The 14,623-nt window shown below is 42.5% G+C and overlaps 1 protein-coding gene across 1 annotated transcript in view; it reads right to left on the bottom strand.

Annotated features, from left to right (window-relative positions):
* Window positions 1-14,623, bottom strand: part of LOC111976942 (solute carrier family 12 member 5) — a 132,801-nt gene that overhangs the window by 55,209 nt on the left and 62,969 nt on the right. Inside the window, exons 2-3 of the mRNA XM_024006124.2 lie at window positions 3,668-3,771; window positions 3,201-3,344 (exon numbers count right to left, since the gene is read on the bottom strand). Of these exons, the coding sequence (XP_023861892.1) occupies window positions 3,201-3,344; window positions 3,668-3,771 (248 nt within the window). The remainder of the gene's footprint in view (window positions 1-3,200; window positions 3,345-3,667; window positions 3,772-14,623) is intronic.

Consider the following 14,623-nt stretch of genomic DNA (forward strand, 5'->3'; position numbering starts at 1 on the left):
GTAACAAGACAGGCTGAGAGAGCAGCTTGTTCTATCAGTGTAACAAGACAGGCTGAGAGAGAAGCTTGTCGTCTCAGGGTTATGCTCCACTGCACATGTGCTGGGGTAACAGGCCTAATGTGGCCCTGCTAAGGCAGGTTAGCATTTTTCATCATAAATCTTGTTCTGGATGCAGCTCTGCAGAGTGGTGACTAGCTTGCACAGCCACAAAGTCATAKAATTAGATTTTAAACCTGTAACCTTTATTTAACTAGGTAAGTCAGTTAAGAACAAATTCTTATTTACAATGACGGCCTACCCTGGCCAAACCCGGATGACGCTGGGTCAATTGTGCACCGCCCTATGGGTCTTCCAATCACGGCCGGATGTGATGCAACCTAATCTTAACCCTAACCTTAACCACACTGATAACCATAATGCCTAACCATAAACTTTACTTAAAACCTCTACTTCATCACCCTCCCGGGATCCGGGATCCTCCTCATCAAAAAAGCTGACTAGCATAGACAGGGATATCGGGACAGGGATATCATATAATATAATTTTCATGAAATCACAAGTCCAATACAGCAAATGAAAGATAAACATCTTGTGAATCCAGCCATCATTTCCGATTTTTAAAATGCGCCCCCCTATTGACAATACGTTTTTAAGACCAAAGAACTAATTATGAATTCTTACAAAATAGCCAATTTTGAATTTGCTGCTGGCCTTTCTAAGGGGAAATGGCTCAGTTCTGCCTCCAGGACAAGATTCATGTATAAATCGTCACAGCCTGTCAGCCGAAAATGGCAACAAACGGCTTGATAGGGGGAAGGAAAAGAAGCTGCACAGCCATCAATGTCGTCAAGGCTAACATTGGCCAGACAGCGTATCAATAAGTCCTGTCACAGCCTAAATAATACGTCTGTCAGGCTAAAAGGCGTCCATCAAATTAGGGTAAAAAATAACCCCCTAAAACACACAAAAAACATGGACCGAACAATCGTCATAATAAAAGCTAAACTGGCAAACGTCTATAATGTCTGTCAAAAGGAAAGAAAAGTCATGTCCAGCTAAACTGGCGACCAAGACTAAGCAAACAACAGCGTCCGAATAAAATGAGCCAAAAACAGCGCACAGTAGCAAAAAAGAAAGTCATCATAATGTTGTCAAAGAATAATAATGTGTCCAAAATAAAAAAATAGAGAAAGAAAAGACTCAAGAAATAGATGTCTGTAGCCTAAATAACATGCAACGATCATCTCAATATCCTGTCCAGCCAAACATGGCCGACAGCGTCATACATAATGTCCTGTCCAGGCTAAAATGCCGAACGCGTCATCAATAACGTCCTGTCCAGGCCTAAACATGGCGCAGCGCTCATCGATAACGTCCTGTCAGGCCTAAACATGGCCGACAGCGTCATCATAATGTCTGTCCAGGCCTAAACATGGCGACAGCGTCAAATAATGTCTGTCCAGGCCTAAACATGGCCGACAGCGTCATCAATATGTTCTGTCCAGGCCTAATGCCGACAGCGTCATTAATACTGTCTGTCAGGCTAACTGGCGACCAGCGTCATCAATAATGTCCTGTCAGCTAAACATGGCCGACAGCGTCATCAATAAGTCCTGTCCAGCCTAAACATGGCGACAGCGTCATCAATAGTCTGTCCAGGCTAAACATGGCCGACACAGCGTCATCCGATAAAGTCCTGTCCAGGCTAAAACAGGCGACAGCGTCATCAATAGTCTGTCCAGGCCTAAAACATGGCCGACAGCGTCATCAATAACGTCCTGTGCCGGCCTAAACATGCCGACGCGCATCAAATACGATCTTGTCAGTGCCAAAACATGCGAAGCGTATCAATAATGTCCTGTCCAGCCTAACAGGCGACAGCGTCATCAATAATGTCCTGTCAGGCCTAAACATGGCCCGCGTATAATAATCGTCCTGTCAGGCCTAAACATGGCCGACAGCGTCATCATAATAGTCCTGTCCAGGCCTAACATGGACGACAGCGTCATAACAATAACGTCCTGTCCAGGCCTAAACATGGCAGACAGCGTCATCAATAAGTCCTGTCCAGGCCTAAACATGGCCGACAGGTCATCATATAGTCCTGTCCAGGCCTAAACAGTGGGACAGCGTCATAATAGGTCCTGTCCAGGCCTAAACATGCGACAGCCGATCAATCATAACGTCCTGCCTCAGGCCTATAAACATGGCGACAGCGTCATCAATAACGTCCTGTCCAGGCTAAACATGGCCGAAGCGTCATCATATAACGTCCTGTCCAGGCCTAAACATGGCGACGCGCATCAATAAGTCTGTCGGCTAACATGGGCGAAACGGCTCTATTAATGTCCTGTCCAGGCCTAAACATGGGACAGCGTCATCAATAACGTCTGTCCAGTAAACATGCCGACAGCGTCATCAATAACGTCCTGTCCAGCCATAACACCGACAGCGTCATCAATAACTGTCGTCCAGGCCTAACATGGCCGACAGCGTCATCAATGTCCTGTCCAGGCCTAAACATGCCGACAGCGTCATCAATAACGTCCTGTCCAGGCTAAACATGGCGACAAGCGTCATACAATAACGTCCTGTCCAGGCCTAAACATGGCGACAGCGTAATCAATAACGTCTGTAGGCTAAAAATGGCCGACAGCGTCATAAACGTCCTGTCAGGCCTAAACATGGCCGACAGCGTCATCAATAAGTCTGTCCCCTAAATGGCGCGAGCTATCATATAACGTTCTGTCAGCTAACATGGCGACAGCGTCATCAATAACAGTCCTGTCCAGCACTAAACATGCCGACAGCGTCATCATTAACGTCCTGTCCAGGGCCTAAACATGCGACAGCGTCATCAATAACGTCCTGTCCAGGCCTAACATGCCGACAGCGTCATCAATAACGTCTGTCCAGGCCTAAACATGGCCTGATCACGCATCATCAATGGTCCTGTCACGCTAAACATGCGACTAACGTCATCAATAACTCTGTCCAGCCAAAATGGCAAGCGTCATCAATAATTGTCCTGATCGGGCTAATGTGCGACAGCGTATAAATAACATCTCTGTCGCAGAGCCCTTTTCGTCCAGGTGGAGGATGGAGACCTGGGAGGGATACACTCTGCCACCTCAGATCAAGTCAAACTTCAGCTGATGTTTATGTTTAGGACAAGACTTTAGTTAGATTAGATGGAGTACCCTGACAGCAGGTTTTTTTTTGGATGGTGCCGCCCCCTCCTCGTTCTCGGCCTCCTCGTGCTCTTTGCTGCCCTGAGGCAGGTTGGAATAGTTGGCCAGACTGCTAAGTATGGACGACACCATAGGACTGTTGTCCATCTCCTCCTGCAGGACAGAGAGAAAGGTGGACAGACACACCATATCACTATACCAGAGGACAAAACACAGTAGGAAACATGCAGGTAATATTGKATTTTACAGCTGATATTGACAACTGAGAAACTATATTATTAAGCCAGTTCTTATTTCAAAMAATTCAACCCACCTGCTGTCAGATGGTTAGTAAGTAAGCAAGGCTTCGTATATACTGTAGGTGCTTGTTTCATCGAAACCAATGGAACAAAGCAATRTGATAATTACTAGATCATTACTAAGTTAATTATAGTGTAATTATAGGTAAGCAAGTGAAGGAGCCTCATGTTACAGACCTCAAACAGGGCCATGTTCTTGCCATCGTACTGTTGGCTCTTCTCCACATCACTGGCACTGCTGCTGTTGATGAAGGGACTGCTCTCCTTGGGGTTCCCATCGCCTGCAACACACAGACAGCACCCTAAGGGTTAATAACAGAGAAACACACAGACAGCACCCCAAGGCTTAACAGAGAAACACACAGACAGCACCCCAAGGCTTAACAGAGAAACACACAGACAGCACCCCAAGGCTTAACAGAGAAACACACACACACCACACACACACACACACACACACACACACACACACACACACACACACCACACCACACACACACACAACACACACACACACACACACACACACACACACACACACACACACACACACACACACACACACAACACACACAAAATCCTTAAGAAGAGAGATGTTGATTCAAATGGGGGAAAATATTTAATTAATATGAGTTTGCAAAACACAGACATTGGTTAACACTGAAAAAGACTTCTCAATATGTAGTTTTTAATGACAGACCCAGTTGTTTTTAACAGGAGGAGTGAAATGATTGGATTTCGATTAATATGAATGTGCTGTTTGTTAATAATATGTTAGCTTGGAGAAATGATTCATCGTTCAGTGATTGAATTATGTTTACACCATGGGTAGTCGCTAGAAGCCAGGAAATGCTCTCTTTAATGGATCTGTACAGGCTTTGTGTGGAAGGGTTCATGCTGGGATGACAAATGGAACAGAGATTCTAAATTGTGTGTATTCATCATCTTGGTGAATATTTATCATATCACACAGAGAAACCTCATAGAAAGTCAAACATCAGTGTGATTTAGATATTAGGCTGTTATTTTCACTGTTCAGGAATATAGAGGGGTTTTTAAGCAGTTTCACACACACATACACACAAGCCCAGTCGTCCAATCGATACTTTTTGGATTGCCTGCCCTGTCCCTCTCCCGCCTGGCACGGGTTCTGATGTGGCCCCTGTCAGCTGCCCCTGTCAGCTGCCTGACACAGAGTCTGTGCGCAGGGCCATATAGCATAGAGAGAGAGAGAGAGAGAAGAAGGAGAGAGATGAGAGGAGATGAGAGAAGAGAGAGAGAGAGAGAGAGACGGACAGAGAGAGAGAGGAGAGAGAGAGAGAGAGAGAGAGAGAGAGAGAGAGAGGAGGGAGAGAGGAGAGAGAAGGAGGAGAGAGAGAGAGAGAGAGAGAGAGAGAGATGAGAGAGAGAGAGAGAGGAGAGAGAGAGAGAGAGAGAGAGAGAGAGAGAGAGAGAGAGAGAGGAGAGAAGAGAGAGAGAGAGAGAGAAGAGAGAGAGAGAGAGAGAGAGGAGAGAGAGAGAGGAAGAGAGAGAGAGAGAGAGAGAGAGAGAGAGAGATGAAGGAGCGGTGTTAGATATGAAAGGAGTGTGTGTTAGATATGGGCACTGGCTCCACTCCAGTCCCAGAGGAGACCCTTCTCAGAAGGCAGGAGGGAATACTAAAGATCCACTGCAGTGCATCAGCCGCAGGCAGCACACACAATCGACCACACCTGCCATCACTAGAACACACAGCACAGTCAACCTGGCATATCGCTGGCACACCGAAACTAACACAGGACATGCAGCATTACATTAAAGCCAGACCAACCACATCAGCCAACAGTACAGGGCTCTGGCTAGAAGTTGCCCTAAGGCACAAATCTAAGATGGGGGTGGGGGTGGGGGGGCTTCATCCTACTCTGAGCACAGGGAGTGCAGTGAATTAGCAGTTTATGGCCTATATAGCTCTGGCTCTTTGGTAACAAGTTGCACTATATTTTTTCTTCTATGTGATTTACATGGAGCTACTGCTGTGTTCTGTGTTACGTAACAAAACTGTGCATTCAATGATTCAGCATAATGTAGACGTGTTTGTAAAAGTCAGTATAACACAGAATATGGTGAATAGGTTATGTAAGATCGAAGTCTTGGAATGTAATCTCTCACAAAGCATGGCATGTCATGGGACTGCCCGTATTGACATATTGGTGTCTAATAAGCATTTACACTATGATCTTGCTAGGTACAGATGTAGGATATTAATTTGATCACCCTGTTGCAGGAGAACTTTCCTGCAATGCAGAAAAKATMTATAGTGTATTTGAGGTGTAAAAAGGCTTCTGAAATTTGTAATTTCCACTTCYAAATTTCAGACTTGATTTTTCAAAAATGTCCATTAACTATAATCCACAAAGTAATTCAAATGTCCTGTTGTTGCAGGATTAGTTTACTTCTGTATCCTATATTTGTAGAACCCCTATACTTTATGGATCTGGATAGCACCGTGTTAGCTAGATAACATTTTCAGCTTATTATGCAGTATGTACACCTGACCGTCATTCTGATCACATTCATGGCAGGCATGCATACTGTACTATAGTCCTGTATGTAAAAATACATTAGCCATGAAAGTTTCTTAATTTACCTTTGGCGGGATGACCCAGTATGAGAGATGCCCATTGGGGAGCAGATAGAGCGGCTTATATCATTAGCCACAACCCGGATCGTTTAATCAGCAGGCATGGCCTCGGAATGTGCACAGCAGTTTATTCTGCTTCATGAGTTTATATTGACCTATCCAAGTGCATGTAATGAATTAGTCCCTGTCTTGGTGCTTTATAGAAATGGGCCATGAATTGCATTTACAGTATGTAGCTAGTGCTTCTCATAAGATCTCAAAGCTTTTTAAGGATGGATTTTTATTTATGTGCATGCTCTGTTTGGCATTCAAATTGCTCTCTAAACATATTGTTGCTGTAGTTATTAATCATACAATTATCGTAAATGACATAGATTTTTATTGAGTTCAGAAATCGAGAAAGAGAGAACGTGTTGTTAGAAAGAGTCTCCCTTCCTGTTCCATCTCTCTCTGTGTGTGTGTGCGTGTGTGTGTATGGTGTGCGCATGTGTGTGTGTGCATGTAGGGGGGGTGCGAGGTAGATCGATTTGACCTCTGTCAGATTTACATACAGTCTCCCTGTTCATCCTTTACCTACAATATTGATCTCGCCAGGGAAGGACATCCACACTCTTTAGTTGTGAACTGATTCTCCCACTCAGCTCTGCTGCACTGCATAACAGGGTGGCAGGTAGTCTAGTGATTACGAGCATTGAGCCAGTAACACAAAGGTTGCTGGTTTGAATCCCCGAGCCGACTAYGTAAAAAATATGTTGATGTGACCTTGCGCAAGGCAATTAACRCTAATTGGTCCTGAAAGTTGCTCAAAGATCACTCTCTACCTCCACAGTAGAACATGAAGAGAGGGAGAAAATACTAGAGAAGGAGGCTGTTTAGTGAGAGGTGTGTGTGACTATACATTCTATTTAATTAAGACTACAGTGTGTGAGCTCATGATAAAGGTACCCTCATACAACATGTCCTCTGAGTCCTTGGTGCCACAGCACATTTTGATTAATGCACCCATTAAGGATGAGGCTTCATAGTCTTAAGACCACTCTCTCTTCCTTTGCCTCTAAAGGTCCCTGCAGTGTGGTTGTGGGTCCTCAGCTAGCTCGCTGACACTATCCAGTCCTATCTCCCAATGATGTTTAAAGCATTAACTATGCACAAACTGACTGAAATAACAAACAGCAAATCCAATACTTTCACCGTCAGCTAACATGAATATAATGAAAAACATCAACGCCCAGCTCAAATAAAAAATCYAATAAAATCTAAATGTATTTGTCACATGCTAAATATCAAATTTTCATAAGTATTCACACCCCTGAGTCAATACTTTGTAGAAGCGCCTTTGGCATTGATTACAGCTGTGAGTCTTTCTGGATAAGTCTTTAAGAGCTTTCCACACCTGGATTGTGCAACACTTGCCCATTATTCTTTTCAAAATTCTTCAAGTTCTGTCAAATTGGTTGTTGATCATTGCTAGACAACCAATTTCAAAAGCAGATTTCAGTCAAAACTTTAACCCTGCCATGCAGYAACATTCACTGTCTTCTTGGTAAGCAACTCCAGTTAGATTTGGCCTTGTGTTTTAGGTTATTTTCCTGCTGAAAGGTGAATTCATCTCCCAGTGTCTGGTGGAAAGCAGACTGAACCAGATATACCTCTAGGAATTTGCCTGTGCTTAGCTCCATTCTGTAAATTTTTTATCATGAAAAACTCCCCAGTCCTTAATGATTACAAGTGTAACGGATGTGAAATGGCTAGCTAGTTAGCGGATACGCGCTAATAGCGTTTCAATCAGTTACGTCACTTGCTCTGAGAATTGAAGTAGGGTTTCCCCTTGCTCTGCAAGGGCCGCGGCCTTTGTGGAGCGATGGGTAACGACGCTTCGTGGGTGACTGTTGTTGATGTGTGCAGAGGGTCCCTGGTTCGAGCCCYGGTATGGGCGAGGSGACGGACTAAAGTTATACTGTTACACAAGCATACACTGTTAGGAATTTTGTTAATAAATAGTTAAAACAAATTCTAGCTTTAGATAAAACTATAACTAATTGAACTCTGCACGCCTGGTGAAAAGAGATTTGTGTTGTGGGTTATAAAGTAAGCAGAAAGGGTCATTAAACTATGGTTGAACTGACCCAACTTAGCCCTGAGATGTTTAGYTAAGGCTGTGGGTAACTTTTTAGGTCTTCCATTATCTTGAGTTGTCTGCTAAAGTGGTAATAAATTATAGTGAGCCTTCAGGATAATTGATTATATTATGTGTCATGTGTGTGTGCTGTGAAGTTGGAATGAACTTTTGAACCTGTTTTCTATTTGTCAGGACAATGACACTTATTCTGTAACCTATGACGTCATATCTTGTATATAAACCTGTGTTTATGATCAAATGGCAGCGTGCTCCGAGAATAAACACTATTATCTAATTTTAATAAGACTGTATCCTGTCTATTTTATGTTAATAAGTATCTTACAAATTCTTATAAATAGACAGATTGAATTTAATTAATGAGTATATTAGAGGAATTATTTAATTCCACTAACAATACACATAACATGATGCAGCCACCACTATGTTTGAAAATATGGAGAGTGGTACTCAGTAATGTGTTGTATTGGATTTGCCACAAACATAACACTTTGTACTCAGGACAAAACGTTAATTGCTTTGCCACATCTTTTACAGTATTACTTTAGAGCCTTGTTGCAAACAGGATGCATTCATATTTTTATTCTGGACAGGCCTTCTTCTTTTCACTCTGTCAATTAGGTTAGTATTGTGGTGTAACTACAATGTTGTTGATCCATCCTTAGTTTTTCCCATCACATTTTTACCCATCTACCAATAGGTGCCCTTCTTTGCGAGGCATTGAAAACCTCCCTGGTCTTTGTGGTTGAATCAGTGTTTGAAATTCACTGATTGARTGAGTGACCTAACAGATAATTGTATGTGTGGGGTACAGACAGGAGCTGGTCATAATKAAATCATGTTAAGCACTATTATTGCACACAGAGTGAGTCCATGCAACTTACGTGATTTGTTAAGCACATTCATACTCCTGAACATATTTAGGCTTGCATAATAAAGGGGTTGAATACTGTAGAACATTTAGAAAAGTATAATTTCACTTTGACATTATGGGGTATAGTGTATAGGCCAGTGACACAAAATCTGAATTTAAACCATTTTAAATTCAGGCTATAACATAACAAKATTTTGKAAAAGTCAAGGGGTGTGAATACATTCTGATTTTACTGTATAGGTAGGGGTAAAGTGATTAGGCAACCAGATAAATAATTAACAGTAGCAGCAGCGTATGTGATGAGTCAAAAGAGTTAGTGCAAAGAGGGTCAATGCAGATAGTCCAGGTAGCTACTTGGTTAACTATTTAACTAACTACGTAGCTATCTTATGGCTTGGGAGTAGAAGCTCTTCAGGGTCCTGTTGGTTCCAGACTTGGCCAATCGGTACCGCTTGCCTTGCGGTAGCAAAGAGAGCAGTCTGTGACTTGGGTGGCTGGAGTCTTTGACAGTTTTTAGGACCTTCCTCTTGACACCACCTGGTATAGAGGTKCTGGATGGCATGGATCTCGGCCKCAGTTACGTAATGGGCCGTATGCACTACCCTCTGTAGTGCCTTGCGGTTGGATGCCAAGCAGTGCCATACCAAGCAGTGATGCAGCCAGTCAAGATGCTCTTAATGGTACAGCTGTAGAACTTTTTGAGGATCTGAGGGCCCATGACAAATCTTTTCAGCCTCCTGAGGGGGAAGAGGAATTGTCATCCCTTCTTCACAACTGTGTTGGTGTGTTTGGTGCATTAACATTTAGTGGCTGCTGCCAACATACTGACTCAACTCCAGCCACTTAAATAATGGGAATTGATGGAAATTATGTAAAAATGTATCACTAGCCACTTTAAACAATGCCACTTAATATAATGTTTACATACCCTACATTACTCATCTCATATGTATATGTATATACTGTACTGTATATCATCCACTGCATCTTGCCATCTTTATGTAATACATGTATCACTAGCCACTTTAAACTATGCCACTTTATGTTTACATACCCTACATTACTCATCTCATATGTATAGACTGTACACTATACCATCTACTGCATCTTGCCTATGCCGTTCTGTACCATCACTCATTCATATATCTTTATGTACATATTCTTTATCCCTTTACACTTGTGTGTATAAGGTAGTAGTTGTGGAATTGTTAGGTTAGATTACTCGTTGGTTATTACTGCATTGTCYGAACTAGAAGCACAAGCATTTCGCTACACTCGCATTAACATCTGCTAACCATGTGTATGTGACAAATAAAATTWGATTTGATTTGATGTTAATTCCTTAGTGATGTGGACACCAAGGAACTTGAAGCTCTTGACACGCTCCACTACAGTCCCGTTGATGTGGATGGGGGCGTGCTTGGCCCTCAGTTTCTTGTAGTCCACTATCAGCTCCTTTGTCTGGGATAATGGTGTTGATGTGAGCCATGACCAGCCTTTGAAAGCATTTCATGGCTAAAGATGTGAGTGCTACGGGGCGATAGTCATTTAGACAGGTTACCTTGGCGTTCTTGGGCACAGGGACTATGATGGTCTGCTTGAAACATGTAGGTATTACAGACTGGTTCAGGGAGAGGTTGAAAATGCTTACGATTGTGACACGGCATTGTCCATTTGTTGTAATCTGTGTAATGTATCCGGTGTAGATAATCACATCAGTATAGAGACAAGCAGAAAACCACACAAACACAAGACCTTAATCCCTGTGGTGTTTTAAAACACTGAAACACAACAGTACCTGAGTAGATGCGCCAACACATTTGAGGGGAGAGTGCCAAGCAGCAGAAGAGACACAGCCCTTTATTGATTGGATGGAGAGAGAAGAGAGGAGTCTGGGGGATAGGGCTGTGAAAACAGCAATACATCTTCTGTCTCTCTCATAAAGTTACACTGGTGGTCTCTGTGGAGAGATACTAACTAAAAGACCAGCCAAAAGATCAGCCATTCACAATTGCAATCCTGTTAGTTAAATTAGCTACAGAAGGAATCTACTTGAACGGTATTAGGTAGAACAGAACCATAGAACAGAATGGGTGCATCACAAATCCTGCTCAGTACCAGTCTGGTTCCTTCTTCATTTTCATGCAAAGCCTGCCTCACTGTTGATCAGTCAAACCTGTGCACAACACTGATGTGATCAGACAGCTGCAGAATCACTATTCATGTGCAGCCGAAGTGGTGCATCTTTCCTTCAGCTTGATCTCAGATATTAGGAGGTGCTGAATGAATGAGCCATGGAGGTTAAGTGGAGCTCATCCATACCCATGAGCTACAGTTGGGCCGGGGTAAGGTCGGGTGCTACATGCATTCTAAAGCAGCTTGGACTGAGAGACAGTACATTTGAAACAGCTGATAACGTTTTGTGTAAATCATGCACTGGAACACTCTAGTTGAGCACAAAGAACATCTCAAGTCAAGTTAGGCCTGCATTGGCCCTGAGCAGCTGGATGGGGCGCCGTCTTGTTTGTAGCCATCCAGGGCTAGTCCTGTCAATGTTGATGTACTCTAACAGTCACATGCTGTACCCTTTCCCCCTGGCAGTGGATTATCTATTCAGGAAATACACTAAATAAATAAGTGTCTTGTGGGCCAAGTCAGCACCCTCAGCAGGGACAGAGACAATGTGCACTTCCTCTTCAGAGTCTGACACCTCCTCTAACTTCCTCTTGATATGAGCCAAAACAAACCTTCTACTAGAAAATTGAGGGTAAGGCCAAAAGTGTGCTCCCACGACTGCACATTGACTACACTGTGAAGAATAGTGATTTATTTGTAAATACATTTCTGATGATGAACATGTAGCATTAGCTACGGGCTGGTCACAATAGCTCAGTCAGTTGTGTTTCTGTATCAGGGGCTCCAACGGCATTATACTCTAKTCTTAAAAGCAAGGAGACAAAGTCAAATAGCAGCCAAATTGCTCTCACACAGCACAGTAATCCTTTGAAACTTGGAACAATTCCCTAAAGACGCATTACCTGTCACATTGGATAAGCAAACATTTAAATTTCATGTAGTTTGAGGTTGCACAGAGGATTACAGCATTTAGCTGCATTGTTGAACCTATACAGGCAATCCATACCTGAACCTAATGCTCCCTGAATATAAAGCAGAGCTCTCTTTCACATGGAATAAGACAAAAAACATGCCCCAAACTCACTGCTTTGATTAACACATTAGTCATTTAGGACGGTAGTTCCCAACCATTTTCATTTACTGTACCACCAGCTGAATGTTGCTCTGCCCAGGTAGCCCTGAAGCACCCCCCCATGTGCATTTTACCAATAACCCTATGGTCTCATGAGTCTTCTCAAGTACCCCTGTGGATAGGCCAAGTACCCACAGGGGTTCTATTACCCCTGCTTGGGAACCACTGATTTAGCAGAGACTCTTATGCAAAGCAACTAGGGTTAAGTGCCTTGCTCAAGAGCACATTAACAGATTTTACACCTAGTCTGCTTGGGGATTTGAATTAGCAACCTTTCGGTTACTGGCACAACGCTCTTAACTGCTAGGCTACCTGCCATCATATCAGTGCAGTTGATGCTTTTTATTTCCATTGTAATACCACCTTAAAATACAGTAATCCACCACAGTTTAAAACCTCTTGAAGCTAGGGGGCAGAATTTTTATGTTTGGAAAAATAATGTTCCCAATGTAAGCTGCCTATTTCTCAGATCCAGATCCAGATGCTAGAATATGCATATAATAGAAAACACTCTAATGTTTCCAAAACTGTCAAAATATTGTCTGTGAGTATAACAGAACTGATTTTGCAGACGAAAACCTGAGGAAATCCAACCCGGAAGTGCTTCTTATTTTGAAAAATCACTGTTCCATTGCCTGCCTTTCGTCCATTTAAAGGGATATCAACCAGATTACTTTTCCTACGGCTTCCTCAGGGTGTGAACAGTCTTTAGACATAGTTTCAAGCTTTTATTCTGAAAAATTAGCAAGATTTATCAAATCGCGTCAGTGGATAGCTGAATGTCCTTCCATTAGTTCATGCGCGCYACACTGTTAGCTAGARATTTTCTTTCTCTCTTGTATTGAATAGTTTACAGTCCGGTTGAAATATTATCGATTYTTTATGTTAAAAACAACCTGASGATTGATTATTAAAAACGTTTGACATGTTTCTACGACCTTTACGGATTAAATTTGGAATTTTCGTCAACCCTTGATGACCTGCCTAAGGCTGTGGAATACTGAACATAACGCGCCAAAGAAATTGAGTTTTTTTTATATAAAATAGATCTTTATCGAACAAAAGGGTAACATTTATTCTGTAACTGGGAGTCTCGTGAGTGCAAAACATCCGAAGATCATCAAAGGTAGGCGATTAATTGATTGCTTTCTGACTTTCGTGACCAATCTACATTGCTGCTAGGTGTTTGTAATGTTTTGTCTAGTGATCGATAAACTCACAACAAACGCTTGGATTGCTTCGCTGTAAAGCATATTTTCAAAATCTGACACGACAGGTGGATTAACAACAAGCTAAGCTGTGTTTTGCTATATTGCCTTGTGATTTCAATGAAATAAATATTTGTAGCAATTTCTTTTGAATTGGGCTCTGCAAAGTACAGCGGTTGTTATGAAAATATCCGCTAAAGGGATCCGTGCGTCAAAAGTTTAAAAATCTGCATTTTAAACCCTATTTTTAGCCTTTTGCTTAGAATGTAATCTGCTATGATTTATTGTACTTTTTCCATTGTTTTCCAAAACACATAATAAAAATATATTATTAAGCGTTGTGTGCATGCGTGATGTATGTTATAATGCATGTGTATGAACGCATGCATGTCACTGTATGTGTATCGGGTGTCTTTATCCTTTTCTCTATGCTCATATTTTCGTGGTGCATGATTTTCCCATCTAAGCACTTTGAGCAGTGCACTTGAGCCACAGTCTCCAAACATCGAGCACCATTTAATCTGAAATGTAATAATCTTCGATGGGCATGGCAGAGGCAGGGGATTACCCGACACCCGAGGTCAACATCACAGTGAAAATCACCAAGTCAGCCTGGCTGCTGATTTAATAACCTATCGCACCAATACGTCCTTACAACCCTGAACACAACCACAGTTGCGTAAACTGTGTACTCGTACGCTCCTCTCTAAGCTCATTACTCTGTACCCTCTCCTCCTCATCTCATTTCTCCTGTCTCCTTCTCTACAAACTCTCCATCTTCCATCCTTCTCTCAGAAAATGCAAGACCTAAATGCGTAACACAAGAAACAAGGATACAAACGTGTCCATTCGGCGGGGGTGACACTGGCTGACATGTTTTTTTTTTAAATACGGAGGTTGGGCCCTACTACTCCACACTAAATCGGGGTGCAGGTTTGCGTTCTATCGATAACCGCCCAAAGTCTAACCGGCTTCAAAATTACATATGATTCGTAGCTGGCTTCCTGCGCAATGATGTTTTAATTT

Source organism: Salvelinus sp. IW2-2015, linkage group LG17 (genome assembly GCF_002910315.2).
Source record: "Salvelinus sp. IW2-2015 linkage group LG17, ASM291031v2, whole genome shotgun sequence".
NCBI classification, from domain to species: domain Eukaryota; kingdom Metazoa; phylum Chordata; class Actinopteri; order Salmoniformes; family Salmonidae; genus Salvelinus; species Salvelinus sp. IW2-2015.